The 24,057-nt window shown below is 38.6% G+C and overlaps 1 protein-coding gene across 1 annotated transcript in view; it reads left to right on the top strand.

The window, feature by feature from the left end:
- LOC132766450 (cytosolic phospholipase A2 beta) overlaps positions 1 to 22,345 on the top strand; it is a 62,164-nt gene extending 39,819 nt beyond the window's left edge. The window contains exons 11-20 of the mRNA XM_060760828.2: positions 2,140 to 2,275; positions 3,876 to 4,012; positions 5,136 to 5,358; positions 6,343 to 6,460; positions 7,310 to 7,447; positions 8,763 to 8,867; positions 13,912 to 14,100; positions 16,116 to 16,282; positions 18,320 to 18,506; positions 20,547 to 22,345. Of these exons, the coding sequence (XP_060616811.2) occupies positions 2,140 to 2,275; positions 3,876 to 4,012; positions 5,136 to 5,358; positions 6,343 to 6,460; positions 7,310 to 7,447; positions 8,763 to 8,867; positions 13,912 to 14,100; positions 16,116 to 16,282; positions 18,320 to 18,506; positions 20,547 to 20,758 (1,612 nt within the window). The 3' untranslated portion in view covers positions 20,759 to 22,345. The remainder of the gene's footprint in view (positions 1 to 2,139; positions 2,276 to 3,875; positions 4,013 to 5,135; positions 5,359 to 6,342; positions 6,461 to 7,309; positions 7,448 to 8,762; positions 8,868 to 13,911; positions 14,101 to 16,115; positions 16,283 to 18,319; positions 18,507 to 20,546) is intronic.
- Positions 22,346 to 24,057: the final 1,712 nt, after the last annotated feature.

The raw sequence follows: 24,057 nt of genomic DNA, 5'->3' as shown, positions 1-24,057 counted from the left end.
ATGCAACCCCACGCTCCATCACTTCCCCTGCCGCCGCACACACACACGCAACCCCATGCTCCATCACTCCCCCACCGCCGCACACACATGCAACCCCACTCCCCCGCTGCCGCACACACACACACAACCCCACTCCCCCCGCCGCCACACACACACACGCAACCCCAGGCTCCATCACTCCCCCCGCCGCCACACACACACACGCAACCCCACGCTCCATCACTCCCCTGCCCCAATCTTACCTCCTTTTACTTCAGGCCACCTCCAAACCCCACCCCGCCCCTTCCCGCCCTGTCAAAATCTAGGAAAGACAGGAAGGAAGGAAAGAAGGAAGAAAGAGAAAGGGAGGTAAAGAAAAAGGGGGAAGGAAGGAAAGTTAGAGGAAGAAGAAAAGGAAAGAAAAGGAAAGATGGAAGGAAAGAAAAGAGAGACAGCAGAAGAGAAAGAAAAAGGGGGAAGGAAGGAAAAAGATAGAGAAAGAAGAGGAGAAGGAAAGATGGGAAGGAAGGAAGGAAGGAAGGAAGGAAGGAAGGAAGGAAGGAAGGAAGGAAGGAAGGAGGGAGGGAGGGAGGGAAAGAAGGAGAGAAAGAGGGAAGATTGGCCACAGCAACACGTGGCGGGTAAAGGTTGTTATTTCTATTATTATTATTATGATGCTATTGTTCCTATGAGACCCTTTTAGGGGGAATGGGAGAGGTGTCAGGTCCCGGAGGCAATGCATTGCATTATTGTTATTGTTATGATGGTGGTGAAATAAAAGGAAATAAAAAGTGAAAGAAGGAAGCAAACAGGGAGGGAAGAAAGGCAAAGGAAGAAAGGGGGAGGGAATGAAGGAAAGAGAAAAGGATGAAACCAAGTAGTGAAAGAAGGAAAGAAAGAAAGAGGTAGAGAAGGAAGAAAGTAGAGAAAGGGGGAGGAAAAGGGGGAAGGAATAGGTAGGGACCTCTCTTTCATAATAGTCCAGATATCTACCTCAACTTTGATAAGTTTTACTATAGGCCACAGCAACGCGTGGCAGGGCACAGCTAGTGTTTTTATAAGGATATTTTAAAGACATATTACTAGCTCCAAAAAGAGTAAAACCATTATGTATTTATTTACTTCATTTATACTGCTTTTCCTCACCCTTGAGGGGACTCAAAGGGTTTCCAACATAATAATGGCAAAATTCAATGCTGTATATACATGTGAAAACCAAAACATAATTTTTAGACAATAACATATACTAAAAATTAAGAACGTTAACCACATTACACATATCAGCATTATTAAACACTAGAGCAAACTTTTTAAACGAGGGCCAGGTTACAGTTCCTCAAACTGTTGGAGGGCCAGATTATAATTTGAAAAAAACATGAATGAATTCCTATGCACACCACATATCTTATTTGTAGTGCAAAAATCACTTAAAAGCTATACAATAATAAAGATGAAGAACAATTTTAACAAATATAAACTTATCAGTATTTCAATGGGAAGTGTGGGCCTGCTTTTGGCTCATGAGATAGGATTGTTGCCGTTGTTGTTGTGTGCTTTCAAGTTGTTTCAGACTTAGGTTGACCCTGAGTGAGGGCCAGGTAAATGACCTTGGAGGGCTGTATCCGGCCCCGGGCCTTAGTTTGAGGACTCCTGCACTAGAGTTTATGTGAGTGCTAAATTAGCAAGTTTCTGTTAATTCAGGATGTCTGTACAGTTAAACTGAGGACTAAATTCATCATATCATTGATAAATTACTAAATTAATATAAATGCACCTCAGTAAAAAAGTTTATTTTCTTTTTCCCCCTTTCTTTCAAAAACAAGTGCCATTACCATTCAACTATTCTCTATGTTTTGTGTACAAGAAGAAACTATTATAACTATAAAATCTGAACAAGTTTTCATGTCTGCTTTAAGATAACATGTGTTGAGTGGGAACAAATTGGTGGCATAGGTATTTGGCTGAAGATATTGTCAATTGATGCTTTTTAAATTACAGTTGCTATGAAACAAGAAGGGCAACTTTGATGGTTCCCATCACACCTGTTTTTCAGTTGTAAACATAGGAGTAAAGTGCAATAAGTGGTAGGATTTCTGAACACGATTGCTTGCCCATGTTCAGACTATGATATGGCTCTCAATTTCTCCCTCTCTGATTCAGGCCACAGAATCTTGATGTGCGCTTAGGATATGAACTTTGTGCAGATGAGCAGGATTTCCTGCAGAAAAGGAAGAAGGTGGTTGCACGTGCCCTGAAAAACCTTTTCCATTTGAGACGAGACCTGCTTGAACATGAAGTTTGTATAACTACAATGATTTGTGGGCTATTAAATACATTTGTTGACAGAGATGTTTGGATAACTTAGGGCACTTCCAGACAGGACTCAACTCCATGCTGAAGTTGGTTTAAATAACTTGCTTTGGTATGGATTTGTGTCCCCATGTGCTTTCCTGGGAGGGTCGGGGTGGCTATATGCAATCCCGATTAAAATCAGGATGGTATGCAGCCATCTCAAAGCTCCCCATTTTACCTCTAAAAGTTAAGTAAAAGATACTTGGCCACCATGAGTTCATTCCTTGTGGCAGGAGGATGCGAGGAAATGACATGCCAGGCGACTGGGGGGGGGGGACACGAGGAGGAAACTGGGGGTGGATGGGAGACATCTTGCACCAGTGGACTCTAGTAGCCCAATGGGGACTCACCCCTGGGTAGTCCCAGGACCACTTGGAGGTGATTCCCCATATGCCCAATACCCCTTTTAGGAAGGCCCAGATCTAATGGGATATCAAAGTAATTTGGAACAAAGCAGGAAAACCGAATTAATGCATTTTTACTGGAGGCACCGTTTGGACGTCTCCAGTAAAAACCAAGACAGGTCCCGTGTTTTGGACCTGTCTGGATGGGCCCTGAGACAACTTGTTTGCATAGATTTGTTGTCTGTGAGCATTAGATGTTTTATATAAGCAAGGACCTGAAAATGATAGTACATCCAGTTTCTTGCCTGAGGCCACATACATTCCTGTGAAATTCTTTCTTCTCTAGAGCAATATCAGAGGTGGGAATAATGAGGCCCTCCAGGTATTGTTGAATTGGAACTCTTTGCAATATCAGTCATCATATCCAGATTTTGCAGGATCTACAGTCCTGCAAAATCTGAAGAACAATATAATTCCTACCCTACACCTTAAAAAATCCATAGCAATACAATGAAATCCTTATGTTTTTATTGTAAGGGAGATTTGTACATTCAGATAGTGGAGTCTGATACAAAGGGCATATATTTGAGTTCCATAATATTTATGGAGAAGTCTTGACTAGTTATGCAGTCTAAACTGTAACTCCTTTTTTCGAAATTTCGTAGCTTCTAATGACTTCAGCAGATGGACCACTGGAAACGCCACACATTGTGGTGAATTTGGCAGTGCCCAGTGTGGGAAACCCATCACCCTATGCCCTACATCGCCTGACTCACCAGTTGCCCCATCCCATGGGGTGGGGGGAGCTTCAGCTGCCTGGCTTCTCCCCATTGTTTCAAAGGCATCATGGGAAGCCTCTGTTGTAAAACTATAGATCTGGTACATACTGCTGAAAGTAAGCCCGTCTGATGAGGTTGTCAATGAGTCTAGGTAAAGTAGTAAGTGTGGGGCAAGGGGAAGTTGCATGGTGAACTGATGGACTGTATTCAACTATCTGCCATTTTCATATTAACATAAACTGTCTGTATTTACTTTTATACCACAAAATTAGCCCGGAAGAAGGCAAAACATGGATAGATAATGTGGGGAGGAGGGGCGGGGGGAGGATGTTGTTATGATTGGCAATTTTCTTTGATGAATTTTAGGACAGGGCAGCTGGTATTACTTGTATACTTGGTTATGTCATTTACATTTCAACAGGTCCCAGTGGTAGCTATTATGGCAACAGGAGGCGGCCTAAGGGCTATGACAGCGTTGTATGCTCATCTTTTAGCATTCCAGAAACTGAACCTGTTAGATTGTATTTCATACATCTCGACTGCTTCTGGATCAACATGGTAAGGTTTTAGGGAAATGTGTTATATGTAATGAGAATTGGGCATAAATCAGCAAAAATTAGGTTTACTGATGTTTGTTTGAATTCACTGGAATAGGGACACATTTCCGCATGATTTTCCATTGCACTCACTTTTGTTATATTTGTCTTTAGGGAAGATTATTATATTCGTCTTTAGGTGCTTGCTTAATGTTTTTCTCTCTCATTCCTCTTGTAAATTATTATAATTGAAATTTCTGAACTGTTTATACAACTAATGTAAGAATGCTTCAGATCTGGATGACTCCAAAATCCAGAACTAACTAAGATCAAGTTGGATTGAAGTGGGATGTCAAAGTGAGTTTCTTCCAAAGAGTTCTGAATTTGATTCTGAAAACACCCGAAGATTCATTTGTCATTCTGAATCAGTAGAAAACACAATTATCTCAAAACAATTCAACATGCATTGCAAGATCTCCATGCAGGGACAAAGTAGGATAGGGTAAAAAGATGGAAGTGGAGGAAATATAGCTTCATATCTGACCTTCTAACTTTTAATCACAATGAATGCTTATATCAGCAGGGGAATTAAAGTTATATATTGCAGAATTAATAAAGCAATGAGTGCTTCTTGATGCTTCTTTCTTTCAGGAGTATTATTATTATGATTATTATTATTATTATTATCCCGCTATATCTCTCCCAAAGGAAACCCAAAGTGGCTTAACATAAAAACATTTACAATTTAAAATATACAAATATGCAAACATTAAAACAGAATTAAATATAAACAGCATTTTATTTATTTATTTATTTACTGTATTTGTATACTGCCTTTCCCAGCCCGCAGGCAACTGAGAATTTAAAAATTCACAGTGAATTTATGGTGAATTTAAAAATTCACAGTTAAAATCTATTAAGAGTGCTGAAAGTGTTTATGGAATATATGGGAGAGTACTCTATGTTTAAATGTCTTCCATCTCTTCTACACTTCATGTTCCTTATCCAGTCACCCTGTCCTGTTGTAGTTTTTGAGGCTTTGGTGCCAGTTCATTTATTTGCATAGGTAATAACACTACTGTGAACACTATTAGTAGACATATCCTTGTATTTTTTTAAATACTGATGTTTCCTTCCCATCTTAGGACTTTGACAGATTTGTACCGAAATGTTGACTGGTCACACAAAGACTTGGAAGAATCCATTAAAAAAATTAAAGAACAAATGGTGAAAAGTAAAGAAAGCATCATTTCCATTGATCAGCTGAAGTATTACCACAAGGAGTTGAAGGAGAGAGTTGAAATGGGGCACCTTTCATCTTTCACAGCTCTCTGGTCACTTGTTCAAGAGGCTGTTTTGCACGATAAAGTATGTGCACCATATAAGGTCTCCCCACCCTAAAGTAGAGACTCATATACTTGACACAGGGACACTCATGGACAAAGGGACAACCCTGTCTTGCAGAGGGATTCCTTTTATTAGTATTTCCACTTAGAGAAAAGTATGAGACACGTTCACTGGTCTTGTGTTTGCAAATGTGAATTTCTTTTACACAATATTTTTGCTCTGCACAGACCTTAAATGTTTCATACCATAGGAGAATTCCATAGATCACAGTGGGCCTGCTTCTCAGCAAGTGGTTTCAGCATTTTAATCATAGCTATACAAAGTGTAAAGAATGTCCACTGCAGCCAATATTTTCAGTATTTGGACTTGATATACAGCCCAGTCTGATGAACGTTTACCCAGAAGTAGGTCTCATTGAGTTTAGGAGAATGCAACTCTCAATTGGGAACAAGATACCTCACTACTACACTCTTGAAGATATTGATCAGAAAGTGTCAAGATTTTCTCTAACACATTCCTCTGAACAGCTGGTGTGAATTAATTAAAACATTGAATAAAATGCTGCTTCAGATGGCATAGATGTAGACCTATCTGGTGCTTCTCGATAGCATTTAGCACGGGCAGTTCTCATTCCACAGGATTACAGTACAAATAAGAAATAGCTGGGAGCAAAGAATGACCCAGCAATATTGTAATAGTGAAGAGCTTGATTGGAATTTTTCTAGAGTGAAAAGTTCTAGTTCTGTGAATGTGTATATATCTATATATCTGTAATATATGTGCTGATAGTAAAGGCAGTAATGATGCATTGTGTAGGTAGGGGGAAAGCAATGTGATATTGTAATTAGCTTTCTGATGTTGTCAATACTGATTTTATGTTGTGTGTGTGTGTGTAAGAGAGAGTGAGAGTGAGAGTGTATGTATCTCTAATAGGGTTGCATGAGAAAAGACCAACAATTGTTCTAATATATCATATTTTTCTTTATGCTTTCACTTTGATATTAGCCAAATTTCTGTACACTCTCAGAGCAACGCAAAGCTTTGCATGATGGCCAGAACCCGTTCCCTATTTATACTGCCATAAATGTCAAAGAAAGCCATGTGACCACCTTTGATTTTAGAGGTAGGTGTTGTCATCTTTCTACTAAGATGGAATTATTTTTACCACTGCTGAATGCATCAAGCAACTAAAGGTAGCGGGAAAGAAGGCTCAATACACATCATATTGACATAGATTTGGGGCCCTTTCATTTTATAGTATAGACCGTCCTGTGTTTGTTCCGCAGGATAGATTGTATAGGGCTTGTTGTTGGAATGCTTCACTAAATTAGATTCTTCCAGTCTGTAATCTTGCAGAATCTTAGAAGCAGAAGAATGTCATTATATCAGAGCTAACTCTCATTTCACTTACTCATTTTAAGAGATTCCAGGATCCAGCATAACACTAATGTTTCTCCTCTCCTTTTAACTCTCATTTAGAATAATCTGTTTTATTTCATAGAGAAGTTATCAGCATCAGTGAAAACCAATAGTTTAGAATTTTAAATTGCAATTAGTAATCTTTACATCAGATAAGAAAAAAATACTTTGTCCTTCACAACCTTATTCAATCAATTATCTCCCAAGGCCTTCAAGAATTTTACAATATTTTATCCTCTAAAATCTGATTTATAAATAGTTGAATGGCTATAAGAAATTCCTTGTTAAAGTTTTTCCGTTTTATTGTAGAAGTCTGAAATGATACATAACCTTGTTACATAACAACCCATTAGTTACCGTTTCATACACAGGCTTTATTGTTTTGGGAAGTACAGAGTGATTTTTCTTGTTTTCTTAACTCATTATACCAGGTCCTTAAATGGGAATGTCAATAGGTGTGTTTGCTTGACCATTTTATGTTTCATTTTGTGTTAGTGATCTTTTTTGTTGATCTGAGCCGTGTTCAATCTTCTCTATATCACATTGTTTTCAGAGTGGGTTGAGTTTAATCCTTATGAAGTGGGGTTTCAGAAATATGGTGCATATATTCGTACAGAAGATTTTGACAGTGAATTTTTCATGGGCAAAATTGTGAAGAAGATCCCAGAATCACGGATTTGTTATCTGGAAGGTGAGCTAAATACACAGAAGAGCTTTTGATAGCCTTGGGCAGCATTCAATCTACTTTCCCTTCTTTCTATTTCAGCAGCCACATTATCTTAATAATGATGTCACATAATAATATACATAGAGTTTAAAAGGGTATGATGAGTATGTCTCTTTGCACCAGAGGGAGTCATAGTTTACTTGTGATTTTATCATGCTGTCTAATAGCAGTTATTTCAGATAACTATTAGCACTTGTCTAACTGTTCAATAATGCATATTAAAAACAACCAGAACCAATATTATGTATGAATTTTCTTAATGCCTTTATTTCAAACCAAGCCATATGTAGTATACATTTTCTTTTGTTTCTATTTATTATTTACAACTAGTTTTACAACTAGTTGATATATAGAAGTTTTGAATGGATAATTGCTGAATAGACAAGGGACACTAAAATACATACCTAGACACTGTATTCATTGATGTTTAGTTCCTCTATGAACTGAGGAGTTGTGGACAATGACACTCATGAAACAGAAATGATGTATTTCTTCTTGAGATTATCGAATTTGAGTGACAGTGATATTCTTCTTTGGTACCATAGATAACTTTTGTACTGTAATAATGTTTTCTTTTTATAGCATGAAATCAGTTGCATTAAATTGCCTGGTCCCTTCCATTCATACCCACTTTCAACTGATTTTATGATGTAGAAAGAAGGCATTCCTAAGGATGACTAGCATCTATTTTTAAAGATATTAGAATGTCAGGCATAGAGGTAAACACTGTACTGAATTGGAGACTGTGCTGCTAATTGCTGTCAAGTTGACTTTGAGTTATGATGACCTCCAGGATCATCGTGTTGTCAACATCCCTGACCAGATCTTGCACTGTGTCTCTCGACTCTCTTGTTTGAGTCTATGCTCCTGTAACGCAGTCTTCATCATTTCCTACTGCTGTCCACCTTCCCTAGTATTATTGCCTTTTCTAAGGAACTCTATCTTCTCAGAGTATGCATGTGTGGATAAAGGTGAAAAAGAGAGGATGATTTAACTCTTCAAAAGATTCCCCAGAAGGAATTGAGATCTCAGAAAAAGAATTTTCACACCCGTGAGATGAAGCAGTAATCTCAGTAGTTTGATTCAATTGGTTTTTGTCTTAGTGACTACAATATTTTGAACAATACCTGTATTTGTTTTTCATTTATGCTTATTTAGGTCAGTGACACTAGTCAATAAGTAAAATATTTTTCTGATTCCGTGAGGTTATACATATCAATTCCATTAAGATACGCTTTTGGCTAATTTGTGCTGATGAATCATGTGCTTAAACCGGCAGGTATCTGGACTAATATTTTCTCTCGGAATTTGCTGGATAGTTTGTACTGGTCATCAACACCAGCAGAATTTTGGCAACGATGGGTTGCCAATATGGCAGAGAAGCGTAAGCATTTTCCTCAGTTTTATCCTTTGTTGCCTACAAACATTATTCCATGCTTATAAGGTTGGTTACCTCTTACGTTTTTGGCCATAATTCCCTTCAAACTTATCGCTAGAACCTTCAGTAGCTCACTGTGATGCTTTTAACAACCATTTTGTAGATAAAATCTCTTGTATAAGAGCTTACTTAGATGATGTCATTGGAATAGAGGCCAACAAGGAGATGTTCAGTAACTCTGTCAGTGGGATTACACTGGATCAGTTTCAATTGGTGAGTACTGTTGATGTGGACAAGCTGCTAGGGCTAGTAAGGAGGATAACCTACTTTCTTGATCCTCTTGGCTGGTCATCTAGAGAAGAGATGCAATTTGATCTCAAATACAACAAATTATTAATGCATCTCTCAAGGAGGGGAACTTTCCATCCCGTAAGAAGCAGTAGTTACATCACTGCTGAAAAGGCCTCCCTGGATCCCCTGGACCACAATAATTATAGACTAGTGTCTAACCTTTCTTTTTTGGGCAAGGTGATTGAGAAGGCAATTGACCCCTAGCTCCAGGCAGTCTTGAATGACACACACTTCCTTGACAAATTTCAAACTGTGTTCAGAGCGGGATAGAGAGTTGAGACTGCTGTGGTTGCCTTAGTGAATGATCTCCATCTCAACACCAACAAGGGGAGTGTTTCCTTGTTGTAGACCTCTCAGCTGTTATGTGGCATCCCACAAGGTGCCATTTTATTCCCAATGCTTTTTACTATTTACATGAAACTGCTGGGAGAGATCATTCATTGACATGGGGCAGGGTGTTATCAGTATGTTGATGACACCAATATGTATTTCTCCATGCCTTCAAAACCAGCCTCAGCTAAGGATAGCATGTCTCCTCTGAATGAATGCCTGAAGGAGGTAATGGGCTGAATGAGGAAAAACAAATTGAAACTGAATCCAGACAAAACAGAGGTGCTTGCCATCAAGTGTCCTAACCTGGGGATGAAGGTATGTCAACCAGTTCTGGATGGGGTTGTACTCCCCCTGAAAGACTGTGTTTGCAGCTTGGCAGTGCTCTTAGGATCTGTCTCTCCAAATGTCAGCCCAGGTAGATGCAATGGTCAGGAGTACTTACTACCAGCTTCAACTGATATGTCAGCTGCCATCCTGGATTTGGAGGACCTAAAGTTGGTAGTGCATGTACTCGTAACCTCAAGGTTGGACTGTGGAATGACTTGCCAGAAGAATTGAAAACCCATCTAAAGACCTATCTCTTTTGGCAGGCCTACCCAACCAGTTTTTAGCATCCATTCTCTGTCCTGTGTATTTAATATGTATTTTATAGAATATATTTAATATATATCTTTTATGGAACTACATTTTAATATGTGTGTTTATAAATTTTTTGCAATGTTTGTGTGTTTTCACTGTGCTGTGACCCGCCTTGAGCCACGAGGAGAGGCGGGTAAGAAATAAAATAATAATTATTATAATTATTGTATTATTATTATTATTATTATTATTATTATTATTATTGATCAGAGGTCCAAAATTGACTATAGTGCTTTTCTGGTTTCTTGGGAAATCCCAGTGTTTCTTTAGATTTATGGGGGGGGGGGGGGGTGTGAGCGAATGGGGGGCAAGCAGGTGAGCAAGCAGCTAAGCAGGGGGCAGGCGGGCAGGTAGGTGAGTGTGGGCAGGCGAGTGTGCGTAAGCAAGCAGAAGGGCAGCCAGCAGCCAGGAGAAAGGGCACTGCATTCCCCTTGCTGCACATGTGTCATAGGTTCACCAACACTTCCCTATCAAATGAGAAACCTGGGGATTTACAGGATGCAGCAACAGTGACATAATGTTGTGTGTAAAGATGCTAAGATTTAGCCATCTAGATGGATGTTTTGCATCCAGACCCAAGTTTTGCATACTGAGCAGTTTGACTCTCTGGGGCTGGATCTACACTGTCCTATATCCCAATATCTGATCCCAGATTATCTGCTTTGAACTGGATTATATGAGCCTACACTGCCAGATAATCTGGGATAAGAAGATTATCTGAGATCAGATCCTGTGAAATAGGGCATTTTAGATCCAGCCTGCGTATCCTATCACAACTCTGCTAAATTAGGGTTCCTAATTCTTTTTTGGAGAAGCATCTCATCTGCAGCACCTTTATAGCAAACAGGTACAAAATGACCTGTTAAATGCTGAGAATAACTATACTTAATGAATTCATCCAGCACAAAACGTTTTAAAGAATGTACTAAAATTGACAAATTCCTTCATACTTTGAATGGAAATAAATTGAATTTCTTCAAAATGTAAGATAAAGTAAAATCGACTTTGCAGTCTCCAATTCATATAAGCCAGTGAAAAATGCAAGATTTCTTACTTGCAGAAAGAATCCACAAAAGCTGTTAGGTATCTTTCCTTCTATCATTTACTCTCTGCCTATGCACACCTGTCTTGGTTATTTGTGGCCTAAAAGATGGGGAAACTAGCTTGTATTTTATGTACTTACAGATTGCCTTCATAACTCCAGCCAAAATGCCCAACAGTTACTCTATCTCAGATTTAGTATATATCTGCTGTTCAGCTACCTTTTGTGATGTATGAGACAAATGGCTGGTCAAAAGGATTTGCAGTAAACAATTGTTGTTAATTGTTATTGAAAGCTGACAAATGTTAGCATCATACTATTCTATGACTAAGGTTCCACTACTGAAGAGATCCATAACTGGAAATCTAGGTTTCTGTTATTGATCTTATAAACCAAGGGACCTTTTCAGTAGACCTTTAACTAGAAAAAGAGCTACTCCTTTACGTAGTCAGTTTCTAAAACTTTGAATTAGTGGCTGTAATAGAAAGCCAATACAATTCTTTCAGAACTGCTGTTATATAATTTTTTTTATTGCTGAACCAGTCAACACCTTTTGGTTGCATTTTGCTCAAGTTGCAACCCCAAGACTGTTCTCAAAGACAGTCTTATATAGAGTGCATCACAGTTGTCTAACTGGAAAGTAAATAGAACAGTGGTTCTCAAAGTGTGCTCCGGGGAGTCCTTGGGGCTCTGTGAAACATACTGAGGGGCTCTGCACTTTCCTCCTCCTTCTCTCTCCTTCCCTCCAAGCTTTCTTCCTCCTTCCTGCTCCCCCTCCCCTGCTTCCCTCGCCACCAAAAGCCCCCTCCCTTGCCCCACAAGGTCTTTTTTCCTCACCTTCCTTGACACCCAGATCCTTTCCTCCTTGTTTCCAAAACCCCTTTTCTTTCTCACCACTCAGGGAATGCTTTGTGTTTTTCCAGCATGGCAGAAGGGGGATTGGGTTGGATGGCCTCTGGGGTTTCTGATATTATTATTATTATTATTATTATTATTATTATTATTATTATTACAATAAAAGCTGGATGGCTATCTGTTGGGGGTGCTTTAATTGTGCTTTTCCTGCATGACAGAAGGGGGTTGGACTGGATGGCCCCTGGGGTTTCTACTACTGTGTTGTTGTTGTTGTTATTGTTATTATTATTATTATTATTATTATTATTATAACAAAGGCTGGGTGACTATCTGCTGGGGATGCTTTGATTGTGCTTTTCCTGCATGGCAGAAAGGGGTTGGACTGGATAGCCCCTGGGGTCTTCCACTGAAATACGATTATGTTTATGTTGTAAAACTTTGCCCATATCTGATATATATACATTATATAATATAATGTATAAACATTTCTTGGGGCTCCATGAGAAACTTTTGCTTCAAAAAGGGCTCTGCGGCTGAAAAAAATTGAGAACCCCTGTACTAGAGCATGGTTTACTTGGCCGTGCTATTCCTTTCCAGGATTGGCCATAGATGGCAAACCAAGTGGACCTGGAAATTGTCAGTTGGCATCACAGCAGTCATTTGGGCAGAGCTTGGAAAAATTGCTTTTGTGGATAAAACGTAAGTGTGCAAAGAGTTCAAAATTTCATTTACCAGCTTATGGCTCATTTATGTTCCTTTTCTGAAGATTGCAAGCAACTCCCATGTTGCATGGGAGGAAATATGTAAATAGGGGAACATGTAAATAAGGGAGCATGGACACACCCAGATTGGTAGGAAACCATATGATAAGACCCTCTCTGTATGTTAAAGTTATGTAGTGCACAAGATGGAAAGGCTGTTTTCAAGCTGTTTTCAAGCTGTTTTCATGCATTCATCAGTCTTTAGAATGCTAGAATGGAAAGCATCCTAGAATTCAAGAGAACTCTTCAATAACGTTCTATAGGATCACTATTCTGGATGCGAAAACACTCTTTCTGACTGGAGCACAATGGCTGCTTATCATATTGCTCATATTTTCTTCATATGCACAGTTTTGATTAGGCAAATACCTGGTAGACTGAGCCATGAAAGCTCATTGGAATCATTATATAATCATTATAGTTCACTACAGCTTCTTGCCAGATGCTTGGAATAACACAATATGAAATGAACATAACTTTAATATTTGTCTATGTTGAGAGTCAGGAAACTGGAGTAGATTATCTTAGTTTGTCTAGTAAGACATGGCATATTTTGTGCCTTCCTGTATACCAGATAGTTTGGCTCATATGACCAAATTATCTGATCCTGTATGTGCTGCAAATGAGTTACTTTTCAGTCCACTTTCCCTTCTTTCTTTCTGTTTGTAACCATACTGTGGTCTGGATTGCTTGCATAAGTTGAATGTTGTGGACTGGCATATGGCTGGTTTGGCTTTCAGCACTGACAGATGTAATTTTTAGCAAAACCGGGTGCTAAATTTTGATGACCATGTAGCTAAAATGGGGTCACTAAGGAAGAGGACTCCATCAGCATGCTTTAGGAAACTCTAAGTTTTACAAAAGTAGAAAAATATTTCAAGGGAAAAAACTAAGGGTGAAAATACCAAATATGATCAAATATATCTAAAATCGCCTAATGAGGATTTAGCATGCTGAATTTAGCATGCTGACTTTTTAAAAAAAACAAAAAACAAACCCTTAGCCTCTAAAGTGTTGTGTTCTGAAAAGAAGTTTTCACAAATGAACTTCTTCTACATTTTTTTTTCAGATTATACTAATTCAGCTGATGGATATACCACTGTCTACAAGCCTCCATCCTCAGCAAGTGGAAAACTGAGTGAAATCTTTAATGATATTTTAACGGATCGTCCTTTAAAAGGGGCTACTCACAACTTCCTGAGAAGCCTTGACTTGGAGCAAGACTACTTGCAACAGAAAGAATTTAATGAATGGAGAGGTAACTAATAGTCACTACTTTCTGCAAAATGAAGGCAAAAGGGACAAGTTACATACTCACAACATTTATATTTCGGATTTTATTTTTGAAAATGTCACAGAGAGCTTCTGGGAGATAGAAGAAGAAAACAAAATCAAAGCTGAGCTTGGTATTGATTAATAAGATGTACTGACTCATGTGATGTATTTCAAATTCTAGAAGGGATGTATTAAGTCCATCTTCTAAAGAAAATATATGAAGAAAGAGTTTTCTGTGTTGAGAAAGACCTCCAAGATTTATTGCCTTTCAAAAATTTTCTTACATTTTGTTTTGTACTTCTTCTGGGGACAAATTATCTGGCTCAAGCCTGAGGCGTACCCTTCTCTTTGATTTCTGAGATTGCGTTGGTTTTTTTTTTCATTTTTAACAGATGATACCTCATGAACAATTAAAAAGATTGCAGTCCATTAGGATTTGGAATGAATTAATGATCCCAATGCTGCACTTAAAAGATTAACTTGCTCACTGAGACATCTTCATTAAGAGAAAAGATGATGCTCACTGAGAGAGAAATATATTGATATTACATAGCCTCCTAGCTATACTAGATCAAGTCAAAAGCATTCTGCTTTCATATCAGTAGCTGAATCAAGACATGAACTTGGTAAAATACCCAAAACACTTTTTTACAGGCTAGATTATTACTTGAGCTCAGTAGAAACACATATGTACTCCCACCCCTTTCAAAGAGCATGCTGCGATTTATTTCAGCGAAAAAACAATTGCAGCCCAGCTTTTATATTGGTGCCACAAAGTCTGGCTTCTTTTATTTTTTTCATTGTATTTCCATCAATGACTTCATCACACTGATGAGGTCCAGTGTTCCAATTCGCCAGCCTCCATGGTGAATTAGGACAGCGGGGCAATCCCATTGCCCCACCTTGCCACCATCTGAAGCTTCCCCATGTTGGTGGTGCCAGTTGAGCCACAGAGCCCTGCCAGAAGTGAAGCTACATTGTGTGATAGGTGGTGTTGGGCTCTATGGGTCAACTGGGGCAGAAGCATCTTAGGACACTGAATTTCCATCATGTGATGAGGTCTCAAAATGGGTAGTTATTCATTGCTTTATCACACTTTAATTTGTCTTATTCCTTTAAAAAGTCATCCAGAAAAACTTGCCAAAATGTATAAGGGAAGAAACAATAAGCATTGGAAATATTAAAAAAAATATGAAGGAACTTTCTTCCATATGTAGTGGTCCTGTAAAAACCAAGAGAAATCTGTGGCAAGATACAAAAAACATTGCAATAATTTTTTTCAATCAAACTTACAGTTAGAGTCTTCATTATTTTTTATCAGGAATGTCAAATAAACAAAACTACTAAATTACAAAGTATTGCACTACATGATAATAATACGGACATTTTATGCACAACATTGAAAGAAGTCAGACCTCCTGACAATAGAAGAATGGATTGTAAAAGTATTTAAAACAGCAGAAATGGACAAATTAGCAATCATGAACAAAGAAAAAACAAAATTTCATCAAAGACTTGTTATTTGTAGTGTTGTGTCAAAGCTTGGTCTAGTAACATGTTTCAGTTACTGGATTTCTACCTGTTTTGTAACAACATGGGGGTATATTTTCTTCAGTTATCCACACATCTACATAGCCATGGGAATAGACCTCATAAATGACTCTGTATCCAATTTGGTTAGCTCACAGGCACATTTCCATTTGCCAGATTTGGGCTATCAACAACAAACAGCTAAAAATTGTATGTTTCTTACACATATCCCTTTCTGTTGGTTAACATATGAAACTGCAAGCTTTCCAAAACTCTTCTAAAAATAGAATTAAGGAAATTTTAGGTTATAAGAAAAGAGGTGTTCTTGATCAGTTCCTACCTGATCTGAAATTGTGAAGAGGACCTGTTTGAAATATGGTCTCTGGTGATAGATTTTAACTGCTACAACCACTTTTGACATAGGCTTCTCATAGTTGTGCTGATAAAAATGTAAAACTTGCTTTTCAGATACTGTGTTAGATGCGTCTCCCAGCCAGCTGACACTAAGGGATAAATCCCTCTGCTTAATAGACATAGGCTACTTTCTTAACAACAGTGGTCCACCACTTCTTAAGCCAGAGAGAAATGTGGATGTCATCATTGCTCTGGATTATGAGATTAGTTCACCCTTCAAGGTAACAAAAATAATCTCCATATTGCTTTTTATATTGAAATCAGAGAAATGTGACAAGAAAAAACAGATCAGCAGAAAAATACATACTGTATTTTGCATAAGAAGGACCTTGGTTATCTTTCTGACAGTTCCATATTTTTTAGATTCAGTTAACACAGAAGTAAGAGACAAGTTTCTTCACCAGATGATACTAGAATGCAACTCCTATGCGCTCCTTTCATGCTAATGGAACTAGTGGAGATTAAGTCCCATGCCACTGGGTCCACCATGGGTCCCCTAATCACCATGAACTAGTAGGTTGAAGGGAAAGCACCATCCTGAACACACAGCTACAACAGCTGTTTCCCTTTTCAGTCCTCTGCTGACGTCTTCAAGAATTTGAGTGAATATTTTGGGCTACTACGACGAGTGTAATGGATTTAGAACAGACTGCCAAAAGAACACAATATTAGGCAACATTCAATCCCCGTTTGCTTTCAAGAAATGCACCATGAGGTCACTATATAATAAGCAGTGTAATGAATATAGTGAATTAGGTCTTCTACCACCCACTCCTGAACCACAGATACATAGTTATTATTATTATTATTATTATTATTATTATTAACTTTATTTGTACTCCGCTAGCATCTCCCGAAGGACTCAATGCGGCTTACAAAGGCCAAGGCCTCAACATAACAATACAACACCTAAAGCAAATTAAAAACAGTTAAAGCAATATTAAACAACAAGCAATAAACAATACATCAAGACACTACAAAACTGGGCCGGGCCAGAGTAATGGGCCCGGCCCAGTTTTATATGTAAGGATTATAGGGTAAGTGCAGTGTGCAGTGTGCGGCAGATCTTAATTCTAATAAAGTGCTTCTGGGACTTGTTATTGGAGATTTCCTATTCTGGAAAGGCACATCGGAACAGCCAGGTCTTCAAGTTCTTTCTAAAGACTGCCAATGTAGGGCCTGTCTAAGATCTTTGGGGAGGGTGTTCCAGAGTTGGGGGGCCACCACAGAAAAGGCCCCGTCTCATGTCCCTATACACTGTATAGGGGATCCCTTTCTATCTTCCTTTAGATCAGTGGTTCTCAACCTGTGGGTCCCCAGATGTTTTGACCTTCAACTCCCAGAAATCCTAACAGCTGGTAAACTGGTTGGGATTTCTGGGAGCTGTCGGCCAAAACACCTGGGGATCCATAGGTTGAGAACCACTGCTTTAGATGAACAGTTTGAATCTCTCTCAAGGTTATAAAAGTAATATTTGGAGTGAAGATGGCAGATGGGCTACTCTACTTCCTAGCTGTATAAGATGAGGTTGGCAGACTGAAACCAACCTTGCTGATTAATCATCCATGTTCTGAGTGGCAGGATTGCTTTCCACTGGAGTACATTTTTATACATTTCTACTTTAGCTTTGGAATTTGATTCCTGTAAAATGATGCCTGACTGAATTGATTGGTTGGACTAGCAGAAATAACATGCAGGAAATCAAATTTGCACGGAGGCTGTTCTGACTTTATTTACCAGATTTGATTGAACTGAATTGATTAAAATGTCACATTACCAACTCAGAACGTTGTTCTTCTTAGCAGCCATAATTGTCACTGTCCTTTGCATCACTCTAAAATGGATCAGTCTAAAAAGATGATAATATTCAGTCTGTCTTTGCCAGTCACCCAGTAGCAGTTTTTGGGATAGCATGAAAATGACATGTCGAAGTGGGATTAAACTTTTCTTCTTGTTTTTTTTATTCTCCCAAACACTCTTAGCAGCTTTTGTTTTTTTAATGCGAGATTCAGTTATAGGTTTCTCATAGTACTATTTTTACAGTAAATTTAGATAGAGTGCAGCCAGAAATTTTAATCCATATTTTTCTCTGTTTCTGTGTCATTAGCATTAAATTATTCTGAAAGCATCCCAAGAAAAGTAGTATCCTGGTCATAATTAATTCCATAATTAATTCCATAATTAATTGCATGACACTACTGATTTAATTCCAGGAAGCAAAATGCCTATTTTATTTGGATGATTTGTGTTTTTCCTAGCAAGCAGAGATGATGGCCAAGTACTGTGAAGTGCAAGGCATCCCTTTTCCTAAGGTCCACCTGAGTGATGAAGAGAAAAAGGACCTCAAGGAATGCTATGTCTTCTCAGATGAAGAGAACCCCAAAGCACCCATTGTCGTTTGCTTTCCCCTGGTTGACTGCTCCTTCAAGGAGTACAAGGCACCAGGTAAACTGAAATCATTGAAACTTCGTTTTCTAACTTAAGAATTCCTACTGTTCTCTTCATCTTTTGTTTAATCTGTATCTATGTGTTTCTATGGCTAAGATTTTGGATGTAACGCTGATGCCATGAAATCTGGGAGAATGTGTGTTTAAAGCTTGGCAATGCTGAACCCATGTGAGGGCTATATCCTAGCCCTAATCCATGGGCTCTTGCTCTGGTTAAGATCACACACACACTTTTTAATCTGAAATCAAATTTATATTGAAAACCATACAGTTCCTCCTTCCAGATGTCACCTCAGTACAAAAGTGAGTTCCTATCATGTTCACATATTTACTCTCTCAGATTATTTTAGGTCACATGAGGGCAGTGACTGCATTTTTCTTCTCCTCCTCAGCATGCATGCTGGCATCTGACCTTCCACATAAATCTATCAAACAACAATCTTTCTTAATTTCCTGTCCACCTTACTATATACTTGCATTTCCATTGGGTGGTTCCTCTATCCAATCCATACAAACCTCTTCACTCAAATGATTGAGGGATAGAAGGAACTTAATTCTCCCAACAAATGCAACCACACACATGGGACAAAGGATGGGTGGTGTATGAGAATAACAGTGCAAGGGCAGCAGAATAGTACTTCAGTGGCTTCCTTCTTGTCTCTTCCCTGCATCCTGCCCCCTCCATCTGCCCCAGACTTATTTGTTCAGTGAGATGGGCCATGTCTATGGCCCATTGGCCAATGATTATATTAATCATCCGGTTCAGGAAAAGAAAAAATAGTTTGGTCAAACCTTTGGCCTATCTGTTCTTAATGATTTGCTATAGCTTTGCATCAACCCAGAGGCAAAAATCAGCCAATCTATGTATGTGTCCCCTTTAAAAACATGTTGTACTTCGCCCCAGAGGCCCTGGAAGTTTGAGAGTCAGTAGACAAATGCCTTCAGGAAATAAATGAAAAACAATGTACAGTATGTAGGAATTTAGAATTTGTTTGGCCAGTTATCACTTAGAAGAAGAAAATAAGAAAATAAAGGACGTAGCTTATAAGATTGACAAAAGCAAACAAACAGCCCCCCCCCCCCCACACACACAGAGTCAGGAAATAAATAAGTAAACTATATATATTAGGGACTGTAGTTGGTGAAAGTGAGATAGATTCTTATTCCTTTTATGTGAGGAATTATAGATTGAGGCTTTTGGTTTTAATTGGAGTAGCAGTGCCTCTTCATGCTTACACATGGGAATATTTTCCCAGCCTTACTTGAAAACAGCAGTGATCACCCTGGAATCTCTACGTGCAAAGTATAACATCATACAAAGCAGTATAATAGAATTATACAGTGTTTTAAAAAGCTATGTAATATGGATTCTTGTAGCATTTTCTCAGTTTGTCTGAACAACATATTCCACAAAAAGTATTTTGTTTAAAACTTTCATAGCTTTGAATTGCACTATAATGAAATGTGTATGAGTGTGTGTGTGTGGGGGGGGGGGGCACATCTGGATCCTACAGAAGATTTTGCTTGCTTTCCCAATAAAGGACCAATGAGAATATGTGGAAAGAATGCACAAGCCAAGATTCTTCGTGCTCCACCTCAGCCAAATGGTTAATTGGAGACAAGGAAAAATGGAGCCTAGACAGAAAAACATTTATATTTCTGAGTTACAGCCTGCAGCTGTAAAAGTGTACAAGCAGGAGGTTGGCCAGGAATAGAATATGCCTTCATACTATATGTGTGTGTGTCTGCCTTCAAGCTGCCTTTTGACTTGGTATGCTCAGTATTAAAATTTGTTTAGAAACAACTATCACAGAAATACCCCAAGTTGACCCTGGTTATCTCACCCACTCTACTGAGCTGCAAATTTATCATGGGTCAGAAAATTGGAGAGTGTGTGATCTTCCCCCTGAGGAAAAAGGGGCACAGAACAGATAGGATGATCCAACGTATTTCCCTGACTCCAAAAAAGCAAACATCAAAGTCTCTGGTACAAAATGCATTGTGAAACTCTAAAACCTACTTCTTTTCATTTTTCTAGGGGTGAAACGTTGTTCTTCAGAAAAGAGTGGTGGCGAAGTAAATCTGCAGAAGTGTTCGCCTTATGCAACAATGCATTTAACCTATACCGAAGAAGACTGTGACAAACTACTAAACCTGAGCACCTATAACATTCTCTGTAACAAAGACTGTATCTTCAAGGCCCTCCTGGGTGCCATAGAGAAAAAGCAAGGCATTTGGTCCAATTCTTAAAATATTAGTTTGGCCTAGAAAATAACTTTTGGGGTGTGGAGAGGACCTCTGATGAATAGTCAGAAACTCATGTGTTGTTGGAGGTGATGCTATATAGTCACCAGTGTCCTATGCAGCTTATAACAAATACTTGTTCCCATCCTGTTTGGTTTGAGCTTATGGCTTTTGAAATGTCCAACTTTTCCCCAAATGTACAGCATTTCACTTCCCACTTCCTAGATTTTTTTGTCATAGGAAAGGATATTATTGCTGCTCAATCAATGCTTTTTGCCTGGTAGTATTATATGGTGCTCATCTGGAAGCACAAACAGTTCCTAGGTAGTTGAGACTGAAAGGAATTGAATTCTGAGTGTTTTAGGTTATAGTTTTGGTGGAAGTTTATCTCGCTGATGTAATCGAGCCAGCATTACAACATGTTTCTATGGCAAGGACTCTCCTTGTTGATGTTAATAATTGAATGTGTCTCAGGGATTTGTTTGCAATATTTCAAAGAACCAGCTTCCTTGATGCTAAGGGAAGTGAACGAGATTTCAGCCCACAGCAAAGGAAAATCATGAAGAATGGTACTTTCCTGGTTCTGGTCCAATAATGAGCAATTGCATTGTATCAATAAATACTCTTTGTTTCCTTTGCAGAAAATGAATATTTCCATTCCATATTCAGAACTATTCTTTACTTGAGAGAATTGACAAATTACAGTTGTGAATGATTCAAGCACTGTCAACAAAACTGACTAATATTGCTCTATGAAATACTGTTTGCAAAATTCCTTTGTTTGCTTGCATTGCCTCTGTTCTATAGTATGTTGAGAGATCAAATTCAACAAACAGCACAGCTTTTATTGTTTGCAATGACATCCATTAATAATGGAATGTGGCACCACAGATGTTGACTCAATTAACACTATATCCTTTTGCCCCTATGTCAAAATGAGTTTTGGGAAAACTGATTCATGGAAGAATTTACACCCTGTTGAAACCTAAAGATTTATAATGTGCTTGGAATGCAGCTCTAATGTAATGCAGCACGGCATTGTAGAAAGGCATTAAACTGAAGTGGTAAGGAAATCGGGATTCAGCATCTCAAGTAAGAAAAACTTGGGGCCTTCAGGAGCTTCTTTGGCATTCATAACCTAAATTTATGGATCTAAAGGTTACTGTTCTCTCCTAATCTTTGTTCTTAGTATGGGTAAACTTAGCATTGGTAAAATCAGCTCTTGCTTCTGCAGATCTTACACTAGTGATTTTAATTATCCATCAGTTTGAAATGTCACTGTCTCAAAGTTGGGCCTGCTCTGTGAACAATGAGCAGTGAGGCTGTTTCAGAGGCATGCTCACTGTGAAAGGAAAAGAAGTAATATAATTATTGATGAAATAAATGTAACTCACTGGAGTCCTTTGAGAAAATCTCAAGAAGAAACTGAAATTGATGTAGCAGCTTCTGCATGATTATATTTGTAATAAAAAAATTACAACTAATTTATTTGATGAAATATATTTTGTAGACTCAGTCTGAAAATGTTTTGTTTGTTTTGCTGTATTTAAATAGATGCATGAAAATGTTTTCATTAATTTAAACTCAAAATAAAATCTGGTTACCATTCCATAAAATGATATCTAGTTTTATTCAAAAACATTTTCAATTATGGCTAAAAGATGTCAGATGTATAGATATGTTTGTATGTGCTAGGGTTGCCAAGTGAAAGAAGGGGGCTCCTGTCACTTCAGTGGTTGTGCAGCAGCAGATGTTGTCACACATGCTGGATGATAACCCTAATGCACATATACACATACTCACCTTCAAGAGTACCAAGAGTGATACTTTGGCAAATCATTCACAAATATTTGCAAACTTTAGCTAGAAAAGGACACAACTTTTTGTGTTGTAGAAGGCTTTCATGGTCAGAATCACTGGGTTGCTGTGAGTTTTCTGGTCTGTATGGCCATGTTCCAGAAGCAATCTCTCCTGATGTTTTGCCCACATCTATAGCAGACATTCTCAGAAGTTATGAGGTCTGAGGTTCGGTAATGAAACCTTTAATGAAAATGACAGGCACGCAGACAGAAACCGGGATCTGGTGCCATGCTAAATGCCTAGAAGTCTTGGGGATCCTGCATGTCTCACTACAACTAGACACTTAGTTCATAATGTACTGCACCCACCCAAATGTTCATCTTCCCTGATGTAATGTCATTTCACGATGCTGTATGTAGTGGCTACCAAAAGATAGTGAAAACTTACCCAAACAGGTCAGAACCCTGGAATAGGTAGAACCACTTTAGCATAGCCAACATGGTACTTTGGTGTTACCTCTCGTCTTTGTTATAGACTATGAAATAGGCTCTCCAATGTGCTGAAGGCCATTTGTTCTTTGCAGAGAGGGATGGAAATTTAAATCTTCACCAATGATTTCTAGTGATGCAATTGTCGTGATATGGCAGGTTAAAGCCTCTATCAGCCTCCAGCAATAATCTCACAGGGCAGTTCCAGACAACGCCAAATTGTGTGCCTTAGTTAGGGGCAAAAAAAAAAACAAACAAACCTGGGACCTGAGATGTCCAAATACAGACCTGTTGGGCCCGGGATTCCTGCCTCTGTCATCTACACTTGCTGCTTTGTCATGGGATTTTGCAGCCCCCAAGAAGGCTGCCACGGGACTTCCACCGGAAATTTTGGCTTAAAAGAAAACCTTAAGATGCAAATCATTGTATAAGTTCAATTCCTGGGTTATATAAGGTGCAGGGCCATCTGTCCAGACAGGGTGTTGTTCCTGGGTTATACATGTCTGTTCCTGATTGCTGTTATTGTGAAAAGATGTAAAACATTGACTAGGGGGCCACAACTTTGTCCTGGCCAGAGAAAATGTACCATCTGTATGTTTCATGAAGTTTCTGGCACACAGAGAAAGTTTTCATGTACTACTCAACTGGCATCTTCTTTTTAGGAACCGACCAATCAGAAACAAACATCTTAAACCCAGGAACAACCCAGATTAAAAAAATCCCATGATTTCTGTGTTCAGGAACATACAGACATTTGAAGATGCGTATTTTCGGCTCAAAACTGGGATATTACCAAAACTGAAAATTTCACGTTTTTTGCTGTTTTTAGCAGTTGCTTCTGCGTTTACAGGGAATGGCATTTAGCCACCCTCATGTCTGCTGTGGAAGCTCCTAGGATAAAGGTACTGTCTGGACGGGCCCAGAGAGACATCTTCATGTGATTCATAATTGAATTGTATGAAGACAAAAAGGATAAAGTACTACCTTTATTGGCAAGAATAATGATCATACTGAGAG

The sequence above is a fragment of the Anolis sagrei genome, chromosome 1 (assembly GCF_037176765.1).
Source record: "Anolis sagrei isolate rAnoSag1 chromosome 1, rAnoSag1.mat, whole genome shotgun sequence".
Classification (NCBI taxonomy): Eukaryota; Metazoa; Chordata; class Lepidosauria; order Squamata; family Dactyloidae; genus Anolis; species Anolis sagrei.
Note: the sequence above shows the minus strand (reverse complement) of the source record. Positions and strands in the feature narration are given on the sequence as shown.